At 41.9% G+C, this 25,436-nt stretch overlaps 2 protein-coding genes across 4 annotated transcripts in view; both read right to left on the bottom strand.

Annotated features, from left to right (window-relative positions):
• Window positions 1-12,039, bottom strand: part of GAREM1 (GRB2 associated regulator of MAPK1 subtype 1) — a 103,952-nt gene extending 91,913 nt beyond the window's left edge. For both annotated transcript variants that reach the window (XM_074899021.1, XM_074899022.1), the window contains exon 1: window positions 11,626-12,039. In XM_074899021.1, coding sequence (XP_074755122.1) covers window positions 11,626-11,746 — 121 coding nt within the window. In that variant the 5' untranslated portion in view covers window positions 11,747-12,039. The remainder of the gene's footprint in view (window positions 1-11,625) is intronic.
• Window positions 12,040-18,352: 6,313 nt separating this feature from the next.
• LOC141957470 (ras-related protein Rab-10-like) overlaps window positions 18,353-25,436 on the bottom strand; it is a 32,200-nt gene continuing 25,116 nt past the window's right edge. For both annotated transcript variants that reach the window (XM_074899019.1, XM_074899020.1), the window contains one exon: window positions 18,353-19,174. In XM_074899019.1, coding sequence (XP_074755120.1) covers window positions 19,100-19,174 — 75 coding nt within the window. In that variant the 3' untranslated portion in view covers window positions 18,353-19,099. The remainder of the gene's footprint in view (window positions 19,175-25,436) is intronic.

The raw sequence follows: 25,436 nt of genomic DNA, 5'->3' as shown, positions 1-25,436 counted from the left end.
AGAGAATGACAGAGCTACCTGACAAAAAGAAAAACACAGCAGTAATGAGAATTCTGAGCAGCCTGCTGCCATCCACATCAGCTCCTTTAAATACCTTAAGAGCAACAAAGTTTTCTTTCATTAGAGGCAAGCATCCTCATCCTGAAAAGTTCCTGCTCAGATGCATCTATAAATATTGTGAGGTCCACTGGAAGACACATTTCCAAGTGCCTGTTTACCATCAGGTGCCTAGTTGGAGAAGCTTAATACTTAGGAGGTGGAAGGTCAGCATTTAGCATTGAACCACATGCTTTTATTGGCTTCCTATTTATTTCCAAGCACAGATACAGAATGGTTGCTTTAACTGATAAAACTGAAGACAGCCGCACACCTTGGCTGCTGCAGAAGTCACCTCTGTCCATATGCAATGGTTGGAAGTCTGGTCAGGGAAGTCTGGCTAAAGCTCCCTAGATTAAGAATGCCAATGATGAAAATTTTAACCTTACCGAACTCATGGATTTAAAACGTAGAATTTGATTATAGATTGCCCTGGCAGACAGAAAAGCAGCCTATTCATTCAGACTTTTTCTGGGCACAGCATGAGAGCTGGGGAGCTCTCATTGACAGTTATTTATAATTAGATGATATTTTAAAATAGCATCCAAGTAAACATGCTCAGTCCTCTCATTATATATCCCGAGTTCTAAAGAGACACTATGGTGCTTTGTGTTGCACAGTAGTGATCCCTGTTTGAACTTGGGGCATCTTGGACAAGCTCCCAATTAAAATAAAGTAGCCCAAATGCAGGAACTGCTCAAGCATAGTTTTCTTTGGCTTTGAAAGAACTCATCATTACACTTTAATTTGTCTGGGTTTTTTGCAGGTTGTGTTAAGGACGGAATAAAAACAGCTGGAAGCGAGCAAAAGTTCAGCTCTGCTCTGAAGTCAGGTTGCCACCTGGCTGCTTGCCCAGTGGCCTGGCCCATCTCCCCATGCCCTCAGAGACTGGGTAGCACTGATTGATTGTGCGAACACGACACCTGCTTGTTGGCGCTGCCTTTGTCTTTTAACTATGTCCATCCTACCTCTCTGTCTCAGCCTGGAAAAATTCAAATATCACTAATAAGAGGGCAGTGCCTCTTCAAACGCAGGCTGACAGTGTACACACACAGAAATTGTGGATGTTCATCTGTAATTAGGCACCTGTTTGGTTACATCCTGTTACAGTAAGAGTATCTGAGCAATATGGGAATACTAACAAGAAGAGTGCAATCAAAGCTGCACCTAATTCTTTTCTGATCAAGAACAATCCTAACCCTGAATGCAATTTATTTCCATTGTTTCTGAGAAATCTACACTTAAATGGTAAGGTATAAAAAGAATGGCTTTGTTTTCCATAAAACATGAGGGATAAGTGAATAACATCCCTTTGATAATATTTTTATCACCTTAAGAATGCACAAAAAGAAAAAATAAAACCCCTCTTGTGCAGACGAGAGCTTCTACTTTTGGCAAGCAGCATGCAGAACACGCAATGAGGAAAAGCCCATCATGCTTCACTTTCCCCTTGAGGGCACATTTATCTTTGCCCACAGGCCATTTGGTCTTAAGATATTTTGCTACACATTCACAGGAACCCAAATGATATTTGACAGTGCAACCCATAAAACATGCAACAGAAATGATCTTTTCCTCCAGCTTGCCCCACATCCAGCTGCAGTGGTGTTGCAGATTTACTGTTTGTCTACAGCCACATCCTGGGTTTGGTGACTTCAATAACTTGCATGTGTAACTAGTCACATTTTGTATTTTCATATGGAACCCTATCATCTCTCTGAGTCACATACGCACCAGTGCTTTCTGTATTTTCCTGCTGTGAGTATAATGTAGCTTCACTTTCAGAGACTAAGACAGAAAAAAAGTCTGACCATAATGAAATTACGTAAATACAACTCAGAAAAAATCTTAGATATTACCCAATGTGTGTGATTATGGCCCCCTTCAAAAAGAAAAATGGGCATTTTGACCTTTTAATAAATAGAGGCCTGAACAAAACTGTTAAGAAAGAAGCAGGAATAATTTAATGATTTGAAAACCAGCCTTCCAACAAGGATATACACATAAGATTCTCCTTCCAGCTAGTCACATCATATAACAAATGGACAAGGATTACTATTATTCCTAGAAATACACAACATCTCCACTCCTTTTTTGTAAATTCAGTGCTGGCTGACAAAAGGAAACATTACATGCAAAGTCTCCCAATTTGCATTTGAGTCCTGCCAGCCAAACTCCCTTTACTGAAGTTAAACCAAACAGCATGTCAACAGCAAAGCTTAAGACTCCACAGAGAGAGATCCCATGTTATCTGCACTGATATAAACCACCTCTCTTCAGCAAAGCCCAGAACACCTGTCTCCTTCCAACAGCAATGAGCTGCAGTTCCAGTTTCAAGTCTCAGTGATCAGAAACTTTCAAGCCTCTAGAAGCGCCTGAAATAACATTCCCTGCTTGCTTTCTCACCACTGGTAGCACACACAGAGCCATCACTCCTGGCACATCCACAGTCAAACACCATGCTGCTGTCTGGTCCAAGAAACACCCCATCTTCCTCCAAGCTGAGGGAAAAGACAAGGGTATGGTGGGAAAAGACAAGGGCATGGCAGGATGGAGAAGCAGAGTTTGCATGGGAGCTGTAAGAAGCTGGAGGACAGGGCAAGAACACAACAGCAACGTGCCAGTAATGCTGGAAGAGGTGAAAAGAAGGGCTATCCTATCTGAAGGCAAGAAAGGATAACAGAAGGATGGAAGAAGCTCCTTGCAGTGCTCCATTCTGCTACTGTTAGACACTAGTGGCTGTTTTACCTCACAGCAACTTTGGAAATGACTGCAAAGATTTGCAACGCCTTGCAAGGAGCCAAGGGCTCCTTGAATCCAACCATACCCCAAAGGAATGCAGTGGAAGATGCAACAGGAAAGCTGGACAAGAAGAAGAGACCTATGCATGTGCCTTTCTTCTTTTCTTAGGTAAAATGTTTCCTTCACCTTCCCACCTCAATCTTCCCTCTTTCATCTCCAAAATGTTGAGGTGCCAGGAAGCAACAAGAATAGTCATTGCTTGCTTTTAGTGGGGCAAATAAGTAAAATTGCCAGTTGGAACAAGAACAACAAAAAGCTGCAAACAGAAAAACCAACACATGAGAGGGGGTATCTGAGCATTTGTGGATTACTCTGAAATAGTTCCTGGAAGTAATTTAGTAACTGAGTATTTAGACTGCATGACTTACAAACCAGGCTGCAAGGCAAGCGTGCTCCATTTGAGTCCAGCAGCCCAGCTCGCCTCGGTGCTCAGTGGCAGCACAACGAGGGGAGGATGCTGAGATAAGGCCAGTGGGCACCATTTTGAAATGAGTGCTTAGGGTACACGCAGGGTTGTACCCTCAAGTCAGCCTTGGGTAAACTCTCTCTTCAGGACAGAGTGGATAAGCAGTTTAGGGTAGTTAATCCCTATACTCTCTCCAACTAGCCCATACCCTTCTTGCAACAGCCTCGTGTCCAACACCTCACCCTTGGAGGATGCACACCCACTAGTGGCCACAGCCTCCCCACCCTTCCAGGGAAACCTGCCACCCACCAAGCTATGTCCTCACCCACTCCAGGTACACATTTTGCCATGAAGGCACAGACAGCAAGCAGAGCAGCACATGGCACACACTGGTCTGTCAAAGACGGCTTTCAGCCCCTTACTCAGCTTTTCTTCCTACTCCCCCAGCCCTGACTGTAAGGAGAAACTCCCCAACATCCTCACCACCACCACTTTGCCAGAAAGGTTTCCTCTGCTCCTTTCACAAGCACAACTGCAGCATGTTGTGTTTCACATAATATTTACATTTGAGTCACTAAGGTTCAGCCCTGGCATGAGGCAATTCCAATATCTACTTCATCAGGTTGAGCTCTCAGGCATCTTTCAGGCTCCAAGACTGCATTTAAACCTCCATCCTTGGTTCTCTTTAGGAGCCCAGTGACATCCCTGATTACAATCTGCACCAGTTACAACACTTGTAAAGAACAAGCCGACAAATCAAAGGGGCACTTTTCAAACAATTTTGCATTTCCTGAAGGTTTGCCCCGCCAGGAAGCTCCAAGTGACCTTCCCCACTGCAACAAGACTTGCTACTTTTCCTGGTAAAATCACCATCCACTCCTCTGCTGAGAGCACACCAGCTCCTGCCTGAGCATGCCTGTGCTGGGCTCCTGGCACAGGGCTCCCCAGTCCCCCAAACCCACTGCTCCAGCCGCTCTCACTGGTCACTCCGGGTCTGCATCATGGCTTGATCCAGACACTTGGTCTACATTTTGCAGGCTCAGGAGCATCTCCTCCACACAACAGACTTGGCCTGTGAATGCCTGTAGGGTTTGGCAATCCTTGGTCCCCATCTGCAACCTCTACTACCTCTCCGTGCTCGCTTCTCCCACGTGTAGTCAACCACTGCAGTAGCAGTTGGTGTTAATGCCTTGTAGGAGCTAAATACAGTAACCTCCTCCCACCCTCCCCGACACTCCACCGACCTCTTTCTGAAGGCCAAGTTTCTGATCATTCCTTTGCAACAATTGAAAGCCAAAGCAAACTACAGGACAAGGAGACTGAATTCCAAACCTCCCCCCTTCCCCAGAAAGGCATTTCTACTCCCCAGCATACAGCAACAAGCCTGACAGGGAGATGCACCACGCGGCAGCAGTACAGGAGATACCGAGACAGAGCAGCTATTCCTGCTGATGCAATACCTCAGCCAAGTGTGCAGGTGCCCTGGCAAAGCTGTAATATTAGCAGTTTTATGCTGACATGCACACTGCCACGGAGACTGGGAAGCAGACTTGGCCCTGATCCTCTAAGACACACTCTTCAATTTGCTTATACACCTCAGTTTTATGTTTCTGTGCTAGGCCTTCAGATTAACAGATTTGGCTTACAGGTAGAGGTGCAGTGAAGTTAGCTCCACGAGCTTTTCATAATGTAAATGGTATGAAAATCACAGACCACAAAGGCTACATAAAACTCATTCCAAAAGGAAACACCATTAAAAGCAAAAATTTCAGACTTGAAATATTGGTTCACTGGGTTTTATGAAGGTTGGTTTTGAGTCATATGCAATCCACATTAAGATGATTAATATTTTCCTATAGGGGAGAGACTTAAGCTTCCCTAATCCAACCAACTTGTTACTCCTAATGCCAAAAGGAAACACAGCAACACCCATGCCCTTCACTGCTGACAAACCACCACTGAATAACTGGAACATGCTGTAGCTCTTCCCACAACTTCCATCAAATCCTGGAGCACCGGAGCATGCTGTCCAATATCCTCCAGCATTTTGTCTTGGCCTACTCCCTGAAGTTGCCTTTGCCGGGCTATTACAGGGAGTGCCAATTCACGTAATCACCAAAGCCAGGAACACCTAGTTCCAGAACAGCACTTACAGACAAAGCATAAAACAACAAACCCCTTCTTTCCTATGCTAGACTTGTACCATTCCTTACCACATCTTGCAACAGCAGCATATGATTCATCACACCATATTTGTTTTAAGATTAAGGGTTTTACTAACTGTTCAAGACACCTTAATTCCTTTGATTTTATGTATACTTTGTGCTTTATCTGAAAGCTACATGTAAAGCTAAATTGGGGGGTGGGGAACAAAAAAAAAAGCCAAGGCACTAAGCTTCCTCTATGACTTTAGCCATGGATTTAAAGCTATAGCACTTGAATTTCAGTTAAGAAAAGACTAATGGTGTTTCACCTTCCAATACCTGAACTACAGAATTATCCAGGAAGAGTTTTTTCAGGTATATACACAAAGGCTTTACCTAACAGAGTCAAAGCTTTAGAAATTGAAACAAAGAGCTGTAAGTTTCTCACCTTGTATGGCAGAAAAGAACATGAACATTGATTAAGTATGCAAGAAATAAGAGCAAGACAACTATTCTGCATCTTAGCAGCCCTACCAGGCTACCAAGGCTCCAGCGTACTGCAAGCAGCATACTAGTTAAAGAACATGGACTAGACATTATTGTACGTTAAATGATTGCCGAACATGAAAACAGCTCAAAGAAATGGTGTAAAATGTGTATGCTGCTGAACTCTTTATCTGTCTCACTGGAAGCCTTTCGTACACCTGGGAATAGCTGTTGCAAGTTACTGGCCTCCATCTCCAGGAAGGCACTGTAATCTTCACAGACACACCATCCAGTAGCTGTAGATATTAAATGAATTAAAAGCTTTTTTGCTATAATGTTTCTGGAACACATGTCTGCCAACAGGGGAAAAGAAAAAAAAAAAAATCAACCAAAACAAAACCCCAGAAGCAGCGGTTAGTGGCAACCTGTCAACTGTTTTTTTATTCAGTTGTCTTGATGGAAACAGCAGACCACAAGGTAAAAGAGGAAAGAAGAGGAAGAAAGGGGGAGACGCTTCTGAAATTGTACTTTAATGGCAGAACAGTTGGAGTTTCAAAGCAGCTCGGCACATAAGGAAGACATAGAGGCATGTGGACACAGGGTATCTTGAGGATTTTTGCCTTTGAAACAGAGACAGTTGTGTGCTCAATATAGGAGAACTGTCACCTACCACACCACAGTACACAATAGATGGCCACACCTAGAGTGGGAAATCAGATCACGGCCACTGCCCAGGGTCTGAGCATATTTGAAATCTCTTTCCTGGTCTGCTCAAAAGCTCTGCCCTACCCCCACATGATTCCTTTTAAAGTTTTATTCAATAGCAGACTACTGAGACACCCTGCACTAGCTTCTCAAAAGAAGGAGGTCATTCAAGACAATTAAAGCACGGATAGCAGCATTCAGACCTTAAAAGAATAAGTCTCTTTGTGGTTTCAAAGTATTGTTCAGCTGCACAGATAACCCGCACTTGTAGAGTGACGCAATACCTAATTTTCATTATGTACACGGCCATGCTGTTCTATTGAGTATGATGTTCTTTGATAAGCTGCGAGGGTGCTCAGTTTCCAGATATTTGGAACTGGAATAAGCCCTATGGTAACGTGTTACAGGGAACAGTCTCCTGAACATGACTGGGGTACACTGACGTCACCATGAAAAGTTTTGAAATGGAAGAGAAAAAGAGAACCTGAAATAAAGTAAGTCAATAAAATCTCTTCAGCCCCAGGAGCAATAGTGGCACAAACTCACTGTTCACCCACTGCTAATATTCACAATAGTTCACTCAGGAGTAAAAAAATAAAAGAAATAACTCTTTAAATTTGTTACCTATTTGATGTTTTTTTCCTTTCTTTAGAGCCACTAGTTCTGTCATTTCATCTTGCAGAAACCACGGTTACAATGCAGAGAGAAGAATTTCCTTTGGAGTCTCAGTGGCTCATCAGGATTCATGGTCTCCCTTCCAGAAAAGTTCAGCGTGGTTTCCCCAACATGCAAAGTAGGAAATCACTTCTCTGTGAGTTGGGAACAAGTGTCACTAAGTTTGATCCCAAGAGTACCAGTTTTCATAAACATATTTATACATATAAAAAAAAATGTTATCTCTTGTGAAAAAAAAAAAAAAAAAAAAAAAAAATCAAAGGACCACATACTCTCTTGATCACAGAAACTTTAATCTTTGTACATAAGCTGTGAATTTCTGTGAACTCTTCCAGTTCATACCCAATCCATGGGTGAAAACTACCTACTAGCAAAGGCTGCTCTTTATTTGTGGAAACACAGCAACAGTGGTTGAGGGAAGGGGAATTCCACTAAGAGAGAGATTGACAAACTCCTAGAGTCCACAGGGAGCAGTGACCCTACAAAAAAACCCCAAAACAACCTACAACTTGGCCCGAAGCTCAGTTCTGTGCAAAGCAGTATTTTCCAGATCTTAACCTTGATAGCATTTCCTTTACCCTCCAAAATTATCCTTAGAAAAATAATTACCAGACATTTAAACCCCTGAAATAAATCACACACAACATCATTTCAGCATTAGCTACAAGATACAGTCATAGCTTTGCTGTTAGTCTTTTCCACCGGCGATCTGAAGACAGACAACCCAAGCCTCACGCACATCCGTGTGTCTTCAGAGAACCAGTGACGCTCACCTTTTGCCCTGTTGCAACAACCACAGTCTGATACAATCTTTCTGCTGCGGGTTCCCAGAGAGAATCTTTTCCCCACTGCACCCACCCACGAGCCTCTCTTGTGTCACTTGGGGTGGGATTAAGCTGTGACAACGCAGATCAGGATGGCAAGGGGGCGAGGACAGGAAAAACAGCACAAAGCTCACTCCTCTCTTGCTCTTCAAGTCTTGTTTCTTTTCATCTGAAACAGCCCACTCAGTGAATTCCACAGCATGAGATAAAGTCCGTTCATTTTCTTTAGTATGTTTAGCACTCTTTTAGAGGTTTTGTATTTAAGTTATACTCTAGAAATATTTAAGCCATTATATATGTTGGAACAAAACCCATAAAAACTCCATTTGCTTCCTCTCAAGAGCAACAGCTTTTTTTTTTTTTTCTTGCAGTCTATCTGTTCAATTAATATTAACAATAGTCACCAGAAAAATATTAAAACACATGAACAGGTTAAAACAAACAAAACTTGTGCCTTAACAGTGTCCAAAAGCATAATCTGAAACACAACTACACAGTCTCAAAATTTCATCTGAAAAAACATATTTGACATATTTATCATTTCTAGATGGATAAAGCTGGCACTGATGCCTAACTACTTCCAACTATATCTTGATGTAACGACAGACTACTTCCTTCCATTCCTCCTTCAGCCCATACCATCAAGAAAAACCCTCCCTTCTTAGGAGAGGACCAAATTTAGCGCTCATAAATATCTCATAACTCCACCCTGTCAAGAAATCAAACTGAACTACTTAAGGGCATTTTTCCCGGAGCTGCACATCCAAACTCGAAGAATAAAACTGCATTCATCATACTTCAAACTGAAAGGCCTGAAGGTGAAGCAACGGTGAGAAGCTGGAGATCTTGTGTAGGTATCATCTAAGAACACCAAGTGCTAAACTCCATTAAGAAATGTAGAAACAACACATCTTCTGAAGAAAATGCATCTCCAGCTTTTCAATCCTCTTCTACATCCTGGTCTTTCAGAAGAAATTAATTCTGGCTTTCACAAAACCTCATGATGTCTGAAACAACAAGCCTAAAAACAACTCGCTGCTACAGACAGAAGCCAACCACAAAATCAAAAGGTGACTGAAGACAGACATCTACAGGTGGTTTAATTTCCAACAGCATGGAACACGTGCAGCTTCCACTGATCTGGAGAGGAATTCAGCACCTAAAGAGGAGACGAAGCCATTTCTGTGCAACAGAACCCTGACCCGTCGATAAGTACCTGCAGGCTGTGCCTGCAGTGATGTGGAGACAAAAACTGCATCCTGCTAAAACTGCACAAGATGATATTTTGTTAACAATTTCCTGAGCACTGGATGACACACATTCGGATTGGATTCTGCATTTACCTTCTTCAGTATTGAATCAAGAAACTCTGACAGAGCTCCATTTGTTTGCAAGACAAGGACAGGGATGCAGAGCATCCCAGGACAGCAGGTGCCCCAGTCGTTTCCACAAACATGGCACGTTCCCAACCTTCCTCTTTTAGGACACTACACAATTATTCATGGTTGCTTTCCCTTACTGCAAGACAAGCTCCTTTGGAAATAGAAAAAGCATTCTCTTCGTACCACCAAGACTGTGGCGTCAGTGCTCTTTGTAAAATATTGATTCGTCTGCCATCTGTAGTCCCAGAAGTTAAAAGGTATGTCTGTATGAGTAGGTAAGAGCAGACCCAAGAGCCTCTGCCTGTACACTGAACTGGCCAGACCTCAGCCAGGTCCAAGCCAAAGCCCTTAGCACAGTGCTATACCCGAGCAGCCTCCCAGCAGGGTCTAGTGTGGGGCTGAACCATTACTCGCAGGACACCTACACCAACAGCTGCTTCATGTCTGGCCATCTCGGCATGAGCAAAAGACCTCAGGTCTGTTTACACCCACTTGCCTGTCCACATGGTCCAAGTGTGGCACATGGGACAAAAAAGCCTTTGCACAAAATCCACAACATCTTTGTCTCCCTGACAATTATGGGATATTTCTATCACTAGGTCTGACACAAAAACAAAAATAAAATTACTTGCTTCAAAACTCATAAACTTTCTCTACCCACAAAGCTTTTTCAGGTCCCTTCCAATGAAGCAAAGCAGGGAGATTGGGAAGTATAACATGCAGAAAGGGAAATTAGTAAATCATCAATACATACATCCTGTTAAAACCTGAACCACTGCCAGGAATCTCAAGTAAATTGACAGCCTTAAGTGCAGCGACTGGAGGCCATCTTAGTTGCTTCTAGTGACATGAGGTATTACCACGAGGAACATTCGACAGTATGAAACCCAGCCAGCTGCAGGTAAAAGGCAAAGAAGCTTTTCTTTAACCTGTTCCTGAGCACCAGCTCTGAGGATGTACTGCAAAGGATAGGAAAAGTACTTTATAATCAAGGGACAAAAGTCAAAAAAGCCCTCGTTTGAATTATCCCTGGATTACAGGAACTGCAGTTAAGTAGTAAACCAATCCTGGGGAGCAACAGAGGACGATGCCTGCGCTCACTTTTAACTTTTCAAATCAATACAAAATTTTGTAAGAGACCTGTTCTATTACATTGTGTAAGTACAAGGTGACTTCAAAAACTAATGAATTCAAATGCCTGGAAATTTTTCCTGATTTACGAGATATATACTGCATTCCCTTAGAGATGGGAGAGTTGGACAGTTTTCCTGGAGCTACCATGCAATGCGCACACACACTACTATACAGGAGCCGAGTCTTTATTAAATAAAGTATTACTATATATAAATATTATAAAGTCTGAGCTTTTCTGAAAAATTCCCCCTATTTCCCCAGTTCTCTGTGCCGACACATTACTTTCTAAGACACGTATCTAGGAAAGGTAAAACACCGCTGCCATAGCTATTCTGTTAGACTCGTTTCTTATTTCCTGGTGTAAACAAAATGCTGCAGACTTGCAAACTGCAGGCGAGCACCCTAGCGAACGGTAATAAAAAGTTATCTGGAGACTGGAAAGGCTTCTTACATTACTCCTCTTTTTACAGGTCCGTGGCTTTTTTAGTGAAATGTAACATTTGGGATTTAGTCCACTCGGCTATTTAACGTCCCTCGTTATTTGGCCTTGGTGTAGCATCCCTTCATCACAACACTGGGTCTCCAGTACGGAAAATGCCCTTCCACGTCTTCATCTGAGGCTGCGAGGACGCTCCTCGGGGGCAAGCAGCCGATGGCAGACAGGCTGCGCCACACACCGTAAGGGGGCAGGGGGCGGGTATTACCAGATATTTTGATGCAAAGCAACGCGCGGACTCCCGTGCGAGTCGAAGCCTTGCACCGACACCCGGTAACGGCAGATGTCGGTGCAAGGACCTCACGGAAAGCGCTCCGGGTAGCCGCGGGGCTCTCCGGCTCCCTCCAGCCGCGGGAGGAAAGAGGGGTGCACCCGGGGCTCCGGCAGCCCGCCCCAGGAGCGGCCCCCCACCGCTCGCCCGGCCCCGCTCCCCGCTCCCCGCCGGGCAGAGCCGCCCGCCCGCCGCCCCACGCACCGCTGTCCAGCCGGGCGATCTGGGGGAGCCGGTAGGTGCTGACGAGCTGGTCCAGGGGAACGGCCACCGAGCTCCACTTCACGTCCTTGAGGCTGCAGCCCAGCGGCGGGCCGGGGTCCATCTTCCCAGTCCGGGGAAGGAGGGAGGGGGGAAGGAGGGAGAGGAGAGGAGCCAGACAGGCAGCGCTGGCGGGGTGCTCCCACCCGGCGGGGCTGCAGCCAGCGGGGAGGGGAACGGAGGGACGGAGCCCGCCTCGCTCAGCGCCGGCCGCCCCGGGACATGCCGCGCTAGGCAGAAGCGGAGGCCCGTCGGGCGGCTGCTGCGGCGGCGGCTGCTACTGCTGCTGCTCCCGCCGCCCCCCGGGACCGGCTGGGGCCGCCCGCCGCCGCGCCTGGCCCAGGAAGCGCCATCCCAGCACTGACTAATCAACAGGGTGCGAGCAACGCCTGCGCAGCTGCCGCTCCTCCCCGCGCCGAAAAGGAAAGTGCCGGGCTGCCCGCCCGCCCGCCCGGCGGGGAGCGCCGCCGCCAAGCCCAGCCCGTCCCTCTCACTCCACCCTCCGACCGCTCGCCCGCCCTGCAGCCCGCCCGCCCGTCCCGCCGGGGGGAGCCGGAGGGCGGCCCCGCAGGTGCCGTCCCGTCCCGTCCCGTCCCGTCGCGTCCCCCCACACGCCGAGAACCGCGGGGGATGGGGGGGGCTGCGGGCAGCGCGGCCGGTGGGGCGGGACACGACGGGCCAGGGGTCGGGGAGCAGGGCGGGCACTCGGGGCTCTTGGAGGACGTGGGTTCACTCTCGCTTCATTTATCAAAGCAATTTTGAGCAAGAGGCTTGCATTGCAGCTTCTCACCGCTTAATTTAGCATTCTAACTTTGCCTGTGAAATTCAGCCTACTTTTAAAAAAAGTCCAATTAGATGGCGACTTTGATTATATCTCTATTTTTTTTAGTTTTTCACCTGTGAACTATAGATGGGTATTTAACGTATGAAGAGTAGTGCGTAGAAGTTAGAGGCAAATCTTCAACTCACTTCTATCATTACTGCACATGCAAGCATCACATATATTACCTATATTGTGTATTCAAGGGTCTTCAGACCACGGGAATATTTAAAATCAGCTATGAGTTCTCTTTTCAAAGTGGCTTATGTGATGAAGTCTTCTATGACTTCGTAAGATATTTTATTTAATGATACCACTTTTTATGCATTTTCATGCATCTCCAGACTGCAGAAACTCTGGGAAATTAAACCAGAAAAACTAACTCCTGGGTGGTTGCATTGTGCTGTGCTTAAGTTTATTTTGTTCGCTTTTGTGTCAAAGCTGTTTATTTTATTGCAGTAAACTTGGCTACATTTAAGACTGTGCTGTTGACTAGAAACTTAAAAGTGCCTTTCAGTGATTTGTAAAACGACGGAAAACATCCACAGCTAACATCCCTCTTCAGGCTCCATCTTCCACGGTGTCTGTCTTGGAGACTGCTGGGGCTGGCAGAGCTGGGGGAAGAGCTGTTGTACGACGAGCTCTCCTGCCGCTCGCCCTTCCTCGCGCGCCTGGTGACAGGCCAGCCGCTGCTGCGTGCCTTTGCGACTGCTGGTGCCAGCAGCACCGCGAGCATGAGGAGGGCCAAGACAGACACACTCTTGTTCTGCTCTGCTGCAAACAGAGACTGAGACTTCAGCCATGCACTCCCAAGATGAAACAAAGACCGTGGAAGCCAGTCGGCACAGAGGGTTACAGAAAACCCAAGTTATCTCGTTTCAAATGGATCGGGGTTGGTTTGAACCTCATGCTGATGTGGGTCCATGCTTTAGCTACACCGTTTGGCACCAGGATTTCCCAGCACTATGGAAAACCTTAATTCTCTACACTCAGCCATGCTGCCATTAGATCCTGCCTACCAGAATAGTTAGCTTTAAAAATATGACACTCGGGTTTTTTTCCAAGTAGCTTCCCTTTTACAGAGTTCACCAAATGCTTTGAACAACTCAAGTGAATTAAGCTATTGAAGTGCAAAGTAATATAACAGCAAAGAGCATTATTGTTGAAATATGGAAAGCAAAAGCATGGTCTTAACTTGTTCAGGTTTAAAGAGGTTATTGGGGGCAGTGTATAAAGCAAAGCAAATTAGGTCAGACTGGGATTCACCATATTCACAATAGTTGAAGTGCTAGTCTGTCAACAATTGTTTTTAAGCACCATCTTGGGTACTATTAATTCCAGGATAGATACTGTCTCACAGTGTATGCTCCTCTCAGACATCATGCACTTCCGCTGTCTGGGAAGAAATGCATCTTCACACAGAAATAGTTACTGCTGCTTTTTCATTCTTCAGATGGTTTTAGATGGCCTACAGCCATCTTCACGCAACCGTGTTTGTGTTCTCTCCGACCAGTGGAAACCCAACCCACTCTTACCCATCCTGCTGGAACAAGATGCGTTTTTTAAAAATATAACTTCTAGATACTATTTAAATTTCATTCAGTTATTTCCAGGCAAAGAGACACCATAAAGCTTACTGGTATTTAAATGCCTCGATGGAGCTCTTAGAGTGACTTTGTTATGTATCCTAACTGTACTATAGCTCAACCTCTTTGAAATATATTCTAATATTACATACACAGTATTCAAATCACCAGCACATATGAATCTCAGACAATTTCTTGCTTTAACAGCACCTTATGTATAATTAAAACTTTAGATATAATGATTTCTGTGATGTCTAGAAATGCCTTAGTTCCTTCGTGTGATCTCTTACCAGAGTCTCCTACTGGTGCAAAATGCTAATGAAGCCATCAGACCTCAGGAGGAATCCCTGTGAGCAGATCCAGCTCAGGACCAGGGCCTCAGTTACACAAATCTTAGTTTTTCTGTATGTGCCTGTCAGCAAATTGTCACCAAAAAACAGTAAGCAGTGGCAGGGGGACTCAGAATAATTTCTGAAATTACTCTTAAATGCATTTTAAATTGACTTTCATGTTGATTTCACAACACATTTATGCAGCAGGCTGTAAAATCTCTAGTATATATTTATTCCATTGCCAGTAAAATGATTTTTTAAAGCATTTTGGATCCTCATCAGTTTGTATCTATGTTAACATTTGAAATGGAGCTGTTCACAACAAACTGATTTAGTATGAATCTGGTAACATGCTTTACACCTTAGTATACACGCACCAAATAAGACTCTGAGCCTTATACACTGTTTCATGTAGAGCCCTCATAGTCAGTATTGCTTTAAAACCTCCCATGAATTTGCATTTCTTCTTCCTACATGTGATTTGCCTTTATATCAAAGGCCTGTTTTTCATAATAAGTATTTACAAGTCCAGTGGGAAACAACAGGCGATGCAGTGATCGCTTCAGAATCAGATCCTAAATACCTACATTTCTCTGAGGCAAGGGGGAAAGAGAACAACACATTTGATATAGTTGATGTCTGTACATCATGTTTCATGTTTTGAAAGAGAATGTTATTCCTGTCTTACTGGCAAAATCCAAACAATCTTTGCTCAGGTAGGATATTCTCAAGAGATCTGAGGGTCTGGTGTGAATGTTCACCTTTTATCTTCTATTTCACTATAAGAGGTGTCCTCCTTTTTCCAGTTAAATCCCTTATTTAACCTTTATTTATTCTAAAAATTCCATCTGTGGGAATTTGTGCAACACTATCATCCAGCTTCGGAGAGAACTAAATGAAGATAACGCTCACAACTTGCATCCTATTTTCTAGGTGGGAAAATGCCTCCAAGCACAGTGTTCCAGTTTGGTGGGAGAGTTTTTTGGTCCTTTCTAGTGAGAGTGGTGTTTTTTCCCCAGTGGCACACTCCTGTGAACATAGCCAACAATGCATATGCTCAGAAAAAGGCAGCTGTTTTGCTCCAGGAGAGCAAAAGATGCAAAGAGGAGAGCACTCATGCTATTCGGAGTGTTAGGTGAAGCACACTGCATCAGGTAGGAGGGGTGAAGCATGCAGCAAACACTGAATGGGAACCTAAGTGTTTGCATCTCCCTAAGGTGAGCCAGTGAGTGGATCATACTTAAGCCACAAGTAGTAGAAAACACTGCGAGAAGGAAAAATGTATAGAAGAAACTCCTGTATTTGAAATGCTCATTAGCTATACAGAGACGAAATTAAAATTACAAATCAATCCGACCCTCTTTTATCTATTTTTCATTGTTAGGAAGAGAAGGAAGAACTAAATGGAGACTAAAACTCAGAGAACTAGTTGCTAAACTTCTGTGAGTTCAGGACAGATTGAAGTTCATTGGAGATCCAGTGCTGAAGGCAAAACTGCAGAATTTGATCTACACAGAGGAAGGAGAGGAAGTGAAATAAAGACTAATTGGGTTGAATCATAAGATCTTCAATGACCTGAAAGAAAGTAGAAAGTAGGTCAGATTACTAAATTACAAATAAATGTATAGACTACGTATAGACAAAACCAGAAAGATAAGGTCCCAAGATGTCAGAAAATTGGATTTAAAAGATAGCAAAGCTATTGGAAAGATGCATAGTGAGAAGAGGAAGGAAAAAACTGTTCTGTCATTTCACAGAGGGGGAAATCTACTTAATCATCACCTAATGACTGAGATGCTGAGACTCCAGTATCCTTAATGCCTTTTCCAACCTCAGTCTTCAGTTTAAGAAGGAAAATGTGATTTCACTATTAGCAGTACTGACAAAGGTCGAAGAGCTTGGGCTAGAAAAATGAAGAAATAGACTGGAAAATACTAGGTAAGTTAAAGATTTTTTGACAGATTGGACCTGATAAAACTCCTTTAGCGTTCAAGCAATGTTAGAGCTGCTACTGATTACCTACAAGAATCAATAGAGAATGAGTGAGGTTCCAGAAAACTTGAAAAGGATTGCCTGTCTCTCAAAGGGTGAAGGGAAAGAGCTCTACAAACTGGTTAGTTGAATTTCTTCTCAAAAAAAAAAAAAAAAAATTAACAGGTAATCCAACCATTTGCAAGAGTCTAGAAAGTAAAGATAGAAGAAGTAACAGCGTGAGTTTGTCAGTAACAAATAATACCACATCAATTTGATTTACTTCTATCAGATGGTAACAGGATTCATGGATAGGGTAGAAAGAGTGAGGATCATAGGGTTTCACAAAATGTGCTCTTATCAAAAAAAAAAAAGTCTAGACAAGCATATGAGTGCAAAATTAGTTGGAAATAATTAGTAGTCTCAAGATGAAAGGATATACAGAATGGGATTTCGCTGAGATCTGTCTTGGATCCAGAACTATTCAGTACTTTCATCAGTATCTTTGATGACTGAGCAGAGTACACTTACTCACATTTGCAGACTGCATCTACAGGAAGAGGCTCCAACTATGCTGGAGCACAGCATTACGATTCATAAGGATCTTGGCAGATTGGAGAAACTGAAATGCCACCGAACACGGAGAAACAGAAGGTTCTACACATACAAAGGAATAATCAACTGCACAAGTACGTACCAGGATAAAAAAGCAGTTCTTCAGGAAAGAGATTATGGATCATGAGCAGTGCTAGGCTATCTTGTATTATGCTGATGCTGGAATACATAAATAGGAGTATCATAAGATAATGAAAAGATCGTTTTACAGAACAGCCTGCTCAGTTTTCAGGTCTAAACTCCAGGATAGCTGAGAACTCAAAAATATTGAGAGGAAAGAGACAAAAATGGCAAAGGATTCCAAAAACCAAAATTACAAGGTAAGGTAGAAGGGACAGGGGCTCTCTGGCCTAAAGAGAAGAGTGAGGGCAGGCAGAGGTGTTCACCTACATCAAGAGGAAAGGGAGAGCCTGCTCTCCACGTGTGTCAGTTAGGTTAGGTATTAGGAAACTTCCTGCTTGCCAAACCAGTTTAAGACAGACTGTATGTCACTCAGAGACACCACAAGACAAGGACCTAGACAGCCTCTCAAAATCCCTTCCAGCACTGGTTTCTTCCTCTGCTACGGTTGTAACTAAAGCAGGGATTACCCTTTGTTCCTTGTTTTCAGATTTTGCTAGTTTAAGTGACTGACCATAATGAGTAGTCAGGAGCAGCGGTAAACACGAAGCCCTTCCCATCCTTTCACACCCCTCTGCAAGCATACTAAATGGCCTGGTGGGACAGGAACCCGGCAGTATGCGCAGGCACATTAAGTCCCATATGCTTCAGAGAGCATTTTCCAGTTGAGCTCACTGTCTCAATACCAAATTTAATAATATTTTGATATTATTACAGTCTGCAAACAGCCCTCAAAAAGAAGTAGGCATATTTCAGGAGGGGAGTGACATTCCAACATTCCAAAACAATAAGCCAGTGGAGTTAGTTTTTCTGGATGTGCTGGGGTGGCTCACAACACAGTTTTGCACAGTAGTATTATTAATTCATAAATGGTGATAAAAAAATTAAATTTAATAATCAGCAAGAACAACAACTCCCAGGCAAAAAATAATTAATAAAAAGACAATATGATCACCACAATTCTTCAGATTTCCCAACTTGTGTTTGCTTTGTGCCTGTCCAGCAGGTTTGATTTGTATTTTCTTTGCCTTTGATTAAAGAAAAATAAACTGGTACCCTGATTCTGCCCTCATTTAAGTTTAAATAAAATCATATATCCTTCAATGAAATTAAAGATATTACATACCAGTATAAAACAGATCTAAATGAGCAGAATCAGATACCTGATGTATTTATACATGAAGAAAATAACATAAATATCTCACAATATCAAATAAGCACTGCACATCCTTTTAAAATTGTGATAATTTATGAGAAAAGGAACATCTGAAAATGCAGGTATGCTGCTAACACCTGTATGAATTATTTCATAGAATAATAAAACTTTATATTAGCAAGATAATTATTACTGGATGCATTCTATTATTCCATGTTTCCTGCCTTCTAAGGAAGGTTCAGCAACATACTGATCTTGTATACGGCTTATTCTTATTTGTTCCTCTGAGCTCTCACCTTTGCAGCCTCCCTGTTCAAGGGTATTCAAGTAAAAGATACAATGCCTAGAATTCCCAGAAAATTATTTTAGTGTACTGCAGTAAATATCAGCCACTTAAAGAGATATTATCTAGGGGATAGCAAAAGTGATTTCATGTATCAGAAAGTTGCCTGTGTGATGGTGTCAATGTTCATTACATTACAAATCTTGCAGAAATAACACAGAAAAAAAAAGTCAAGGTAATTTTTTTTTTAATAAGAGAAAATTAGACTTAGAAAGTTATCACTTATATTAATTTCTGCAAACATTTGTATGCAAATGCAGTCATCCTGTGATGCATCTACTAATTACAAAGTCAGACAATTGTTTTAACTTCACATTAAAAATATGAAAATATAATATAAACATATCAAAACACTTGGCAACAAAGTCTGTGTAATACTGTGTTTTGGGATTACAGGCTCACTTTTAAAATCTTGTATGTTCCTCTGCAACATTTAATATTTTCTGAAAAGAAAATGGATTAAGAAACAATACTTCAGAATGCACAGCAGGTTCTCTTCTTACTTTCATTTAGAGCCACAACATCTAAGTCATATAATACACAGGTTTTCTGTAAAACAAACAAAAGCAAACAATTAAGATAACTAGAACACAACAGTTGAAAAGCTTAAATTTTCACATATTTTAATATGTAAAAGATTTGGTGGAGTCACTAGATATATTTTTCCTTTGAATATTTAATTAAAAGATTGCAGTTTTCTAATAAATTAGATGGAGACTGATGCCCATGCAAGTCCCAGCTTGGTATATTTACATTCTTTAGCTGCCTCAAACATCTCTCCTACCTCTGAACATGACAGATGATAGAAAGTGTCTTTTGAGGAGACACTACAGAGCATATGGACTGATCTTGTAAATCTTTACTCACATTAATTGTTCTAGATGTACAGATTATTCTACAATTTTCACTAATTTGCAGTTAAGTACACTAATCTTTGAAGTACTGAGCATGGAGTGCAAAAATCCAGTGGAAAGGAATAGGGAAATACAGAACATCAGTACCCATAAAAAAAGGCACGGGGTATTAATTGTTATAAAGGACGTTTACTTGTTTTGTGAAATTCACTAAAACTCTCTATTTTCTTGCCTCTATTAACCAGGAATACCCCAAATGGAAACGACTCAGTCTTTATCAAGATAAACTATGAAAATAGCACTCTGCGCTTGTAAAACATTTATGTTCTGATTGCAAAAAAACTTTTTTAAAAAATCAGCAAAACCAGGACTCTTCCTTTCAGCAATAAATTCAACTAGATAATTAGTGCTAAACAGAGACACAGTCAAACTCAGTTGTGCAATACAGTACATGTCGCAATCTTGTACTCTAGAACTATGAACACTGAACCCTGAACTCAGGCATAAGGACATAGAGAATAATGTCACACGCCTAGGAGAAAAAAAATCTCCTAACTTCTCTACTTGCCATTCTCCTGCCTGCTTTTTGGCAGGTTTACCAAGTATATAATGATATACAGAGAATAAAGTGCAACCACTGGATTCACCACATTCCTCTCAACCCAAATTCAACAGCCATAACGAGCCATCTCTGACAATAAAGACAAGCTTCCAGAGAGGACAGCGATCTAAGCTGCATGTCATGAAATTCAAAGCACAGGAAAAAAAAAAAAAAAAAAAAAAGAAGAGGAGAAAAAAAGCCATCATGTAGTACAATGCTAATCATAGTATCAGAATCAAGAACTTGCACATACAATGTCACTGGGTAGTTGAACATTGACTACATCCAGAAAGGTTCACCTAAAATTAATCAGCTAAACCAAAATGGGGGGAAAATAAAAGGTTCCCCCATAAGCCTTGTGCCTCTTTGGCTGAGAATATTTAAGGCTACCTATAATTCTGGAGAAGAGGCATGAAATTTGTTTTCTTTTTCCTTCTGTAGCCACAGTTTTAGCTCTCCCAGTGTGCTGGCTGCCCTGTGCCAGGACCATCTCCATGAAGAGAGTGGTTGAGCCCATTCCTCCCTGGGGCTGCAGGGAGGCTTCCACAGTGCACACTGCTGGGGGAGAAGATGAAACACCCGAGAAAGGATCAGAAGTGATGGACAGAGTCAGGAGCAGAGGGCAGGAAAGGTATCGCAGTGTCTAAAGCTCAGGATGGATGCCGAAGCTGTCATCAATAAAATTATTAACACTTACTGTTCTGACTCTAGGGCACTAGAAGACGGTGACTTACTGATTTTAGGAATTACTTGTCATTAGTCACATATAAATAATGTATGAAGAAATACAGCATGACCATTTTTACTTGTTCTTTTGTTGGAGTGACAAGTACCAACAGAAATAACATTTTTATTACCCTTCAGAGTTCACACAAATTTCAACATGCAGCTTCCTAACTTCTCATTTTAATTTTTTACACAGTTGTGTAAAGTGCTTCAGTACAGGCATTAGCCATTATGATCTGTGCTAGGTGGAAATATTTGATAGTCTTCAAGCGTAGACAGTAAAGTATGAAGACCTTTTAAAAAGAGGGAGCAAGGCAGAATCAAAAGTACACAACTATAACCTTGTCATCTCAAGGAACAAGACACTACTCTGGTTTAGAGATAAGGTTCCGGGTGGGGGGAAGCTTTGGAAGATAATAGTATAGTAAGAGGTTTAACTTCACTCTACTGAGACCAAGAAATAGCACTGAGCATTGATCAGCGTGGACATAAACTTAAGTAGGTTTTGTTTCACCCCTGGTTTTGCTTCAGAAGAAAAAAATTCAGTTTAAGGAGTAAGAGAGTTCTAGAAAACACCCTGTTTGAACAATTTCAGAATTCAGGTTTTGCTTACTTTACTTTAGAGGAAACGGGTAATTTGAAAGTGTTGCTTTCCCGTTAAAGGGAAGAAACCTGAATATTCCTTCAACACTGAAGATGCTTATTTGCAAAGATTTTACTACTTAATAGTACTTTTGGGTGGCAAGTTAAGCTGCTCATGTATCCTTAGCAAGGACTGTCAATACTGTAAGTGATTAAGAATGGTGAAACCTATTTGACAATGAAATGGTTCATATAATCTGTAAAATCATTATCTGAGAGTAGTTCATCAACAAATTAGGCAGGACAGATTAACAAGAACCACCTCTCCACAAATAAAGAAGAGTTAATTGTTTTAAAAGCCATTTAGAAGTTGAGGACTTTAAGAATCACTTCAGTTTGATAAGACTATTCCATGCAGGATCTTCATCAAGCAAATAAGGGCCTGGAATAAATTTAAGCAAACGTGATATACACACATTTAAAAAGTGCACATTCATAACCTGAAGAGATACTACAACTCCTGCATAAAACACCAAAGCAATGACTGGGCAATCCCATGAAGTGATCAACTTCAGCCAAGCCTTGGAAAAGGTGGGGCACCCTCCTCTCCTGAAATTACAGCAGGGAGGTATGCAAATCTCTCCCACCTGTGAGAACAAGGCAGGCAGCATTCCTTCTTCAGGGCTCCGTGAACACTAATACTTCCAGCTCACATTTCAGCTTAGCCTGTTGTAACTCACTCCCCAACAAACCAGCCAACAAACAGCAGAAAACTGTGAAAAGGTGAGAAGAACTAAAATGGTACCAAGAAGCTTGAGTTTTCACTTCAGCATCTTGGGCAAAGTGGGGTTTTGAAAACACCACCACAGACACAGATGCCACTACACCCTGCAGTGATTTTAGTTGAAACTTCCTGCTATCAAATACTAGTTTTTCTTGTTAAATAGCACAGCAGACATGTCTCACCTAACAGGCAGGCATCTGTTCAAGCCAGTTTCAAGCTTCCTGCTGTCTCCCGTCCTGGCTGTCCCTCCTCCCCAGCTCTAAGCAGAGTTTGTATCACTGGCATGCAATAGATACCTAACTTATAGACAAAGGAACTGTGATGAGATAGCTGTGATCCCAAATGTTTTGGGCTTTTTCTTTTTAATCAGGAAAAGAAAGCTAAGTTGGTATACAAAGGGAAATATCATCAAAAATTAAGAGAAACTATTTGAAAGGCTTCTAATGGAGTAAATTTATAAATCTTCATTAAGGTATGCTGCCCATTCCTTGCTATAAACTGCTCAGATTAGTAGTGCCATACCAAGTCAGACTCACCTACTCTAGCACCAGTTCTTGGTATTTTGATACTGTTTTAGTTATTTTGGAGGTGGGATTTACTATGGGTTTGGAAGAATGACAGGATTTTACTCAATGCATTTCAGTGTCCCCGGTCAAAGTCAGACTTGGAGTGCTTATTGGAAAACTAAGAGTTTTAGAGAAATGAGCAGAAGGGACTGTAAACAAAGTTACTATAATATATAACTTCTTTAAATTCTGGGAATTTTTATTCTCTCTAATGACAAAATGATCATACTTAATTGCTGCAATCATTTTGTTTATATTTAACAGTAAGAGTTGACGATGAGTGGCAAAGCATGGCAGAGAACATGCAAGTTCATGTGACTTCTGAGCCTGAACTGCCAGTAGATAGGTAGAGCTGTTACTAAGATCAGTCCTGCCATTTTCTTGACATGTATTTTCCCTGCATTCTGTAATTCAAATTACATGTTCAGAATGCAAGACAATCCTTTCCCAACAGGAAGGGGCAGGACAGGGCACAAGCAAGAGCTAGGGATATATTAGCAGGGAAAGCAATCACTGGGGGGGACAGGGAGAGCACCAGGAAAGGGTATGGTATGGGATCAGGCACAGCAGGATCTAACTGCTGCAGAACACTTGCCTTGAGAAATGGGGATGAAGTCTTTGCTCCCAAAGCCTGCTATTCCACAATGCCTAAAACATCTAACCCACTGGCAAAGTGCAGGTCTCTATCTCCCTCTTCTGTTAATACCATGTAGACTATAACAATGTTTTACTGCAATTAGTTATTCCACAAACCTGAGAAGACAGCTGTGCTGTTACCCTAAGGTTCCTCAACCCTACAGATCATCTATGTAAGGATTAATCTAGTTCCACCTCAAAAACCCTATTTAAGAGAGCAATCAGGCTTTAAAGTCAAGATCCTGCAGAAGCAGCAAATGCCAGAAGTAAGGCAAGTGTGTAACAGTCCTTTGGTCTCCTGGAGTTTAATTTATTTAACTTTAATCATATGAAACCATACAGGCTGAGATATGGAGTCCTCTATAATCAATGGAGAGAGAGAAAAGCACCTCCAGAACACTATTTTATCCTAAAAAGATGCATCTCTTTCCACTGAATACAGATGATTCCAGACAACCAGATCAGTCACAGAGTCACAGAAATTTCAGCTGACTAAGGCTGTATGCTAAAATCAATCTCATCCTCTACACTCAAACATTATGACTAAGTTTTGATTTACATGATCTAATTATATGCTACTGTTTCCAGAGGTACATCTGGCTCATCCCAAGTCCAGAACAGACCTTTTTTTTTTTTTTTTTTAATTAAACAAGATAGTGTAGTAAAATTATGCCCCACATTGCACCAGCACTAAGTGAGTTGGTACCATTTATCCTCTTTGCTTTAATCTCTGTACCTTGGTTCCCATGTGTGCAATGCTGAGAATACTACCTAATGTTACTAAGAAGGTTTTAAAGATAAAAATCTAAAATAGATCTAAAATACAGCATTACAAGCATTATGAAAAACCTCATGAAGAAATTAATATTCTGTGGTCAGTACAAGATAAATAAAGGGCAAATAAAGCCTGGGGCTCCATGCATGACTGAGGATAATAAAGAAACACTGAATGTGCACTGCTGGAGACACAGGGATCTTTTGGACAAACTAACAATTCCATGAACCTTGGCAACAATGAAATCCGATTTCCTATGGATTTGGGTCTTGCAGTGAATTAAATTTGATATCCGCGATGCAATCTCCAGCTGGAGTGGCTGGTTGAAGCATTTTTCAGTCTGTCTGTGTAGTCACCTCTGTCTAATTCTGTATGAACTAACGCTGGAGGTTTTCCTTCTGCAGAATACTCTGCCTCTCCTGCACCGAGCACCTTATTTTCAAGGAACTCAAAGGAGATTAATTATCTTTTAGTTCGACCTGTCAAATTTGTTTAAATCAGCTAGCAAGTTTCAAAGGTACTTTAGGGGCAAAGGAATGTGATACACAGTGTAATCTCAAAAATCTTGTTGCCATAGGAAGGAAAGATAAAGAGATGAAGGAAGGACAGAACAGAGGCCTGCGACTTCTGAATGTTCATCTGAAATGACATCCAGCTGTTAAATATTAAATGTTATTAAATGGATTTTGATTCTTCTCTGTTCAGCAGATATATGCTTATTTAATGTTACATTAAAAAAATCTTAGCAGTCAATCCCTCTTGGGAGGTGGGCAGAACACAAATTTTAGTTAGTTACATAGCAGTCTTCAGAAAACAGCAAAAGCTTCCATTTTTTTGAATACAGTTTCCCTCCTTCTGCTCCTAGTTCAGAGAAATACCAACCACCACACCCATAAAGACAGAAATACAAAGATTTGTAATATTTTTTTAAAAAGATAGTTGAGAAGAGTACTGCTGGTTAGCCATGAAACCAAGCAACACAAAATTGCAAATACTAACTGCATTCTGGGTGGTATTTTTTGGGGCGTTGGTTATTTTTTGAGGACTGACTCACAAGTACAAATAGTTCACTGGCAACCAGAATCATTGTTAAGGAACAGCTGCCATCTATTAATGAACAGGTTTAGGCATATCTGAGACTCCTAAGAATTGTGAATAAATACAATACTGTTGTTATTTGTCAACATGTCTAAGCAAACCTCTGGAATAAGCTGTGTCATTAACATTAATTTCCACTGCAGTCTTTTGAATACAATCAAATAACTTATTATTAACTGATTGGTTTGA

The sequence above is a fragment of the Athene noctua genome, chromosome 2 (genome assembly GCF_965140245.1).
Source record: "Athene noctua chromosome 2, bAthNoc1.hap1.1, whole genome shotgun sequence".
In the NCBI taxonomy this organism is placed as follows: Eukaryota; Metazoa; Chordata; class Aves; order Strigiformes; family Strigidae; genus Athene; species Athene noctua.
This window is presented reverse-complemented; position numbering and strand designations above follow the sequence as displayed.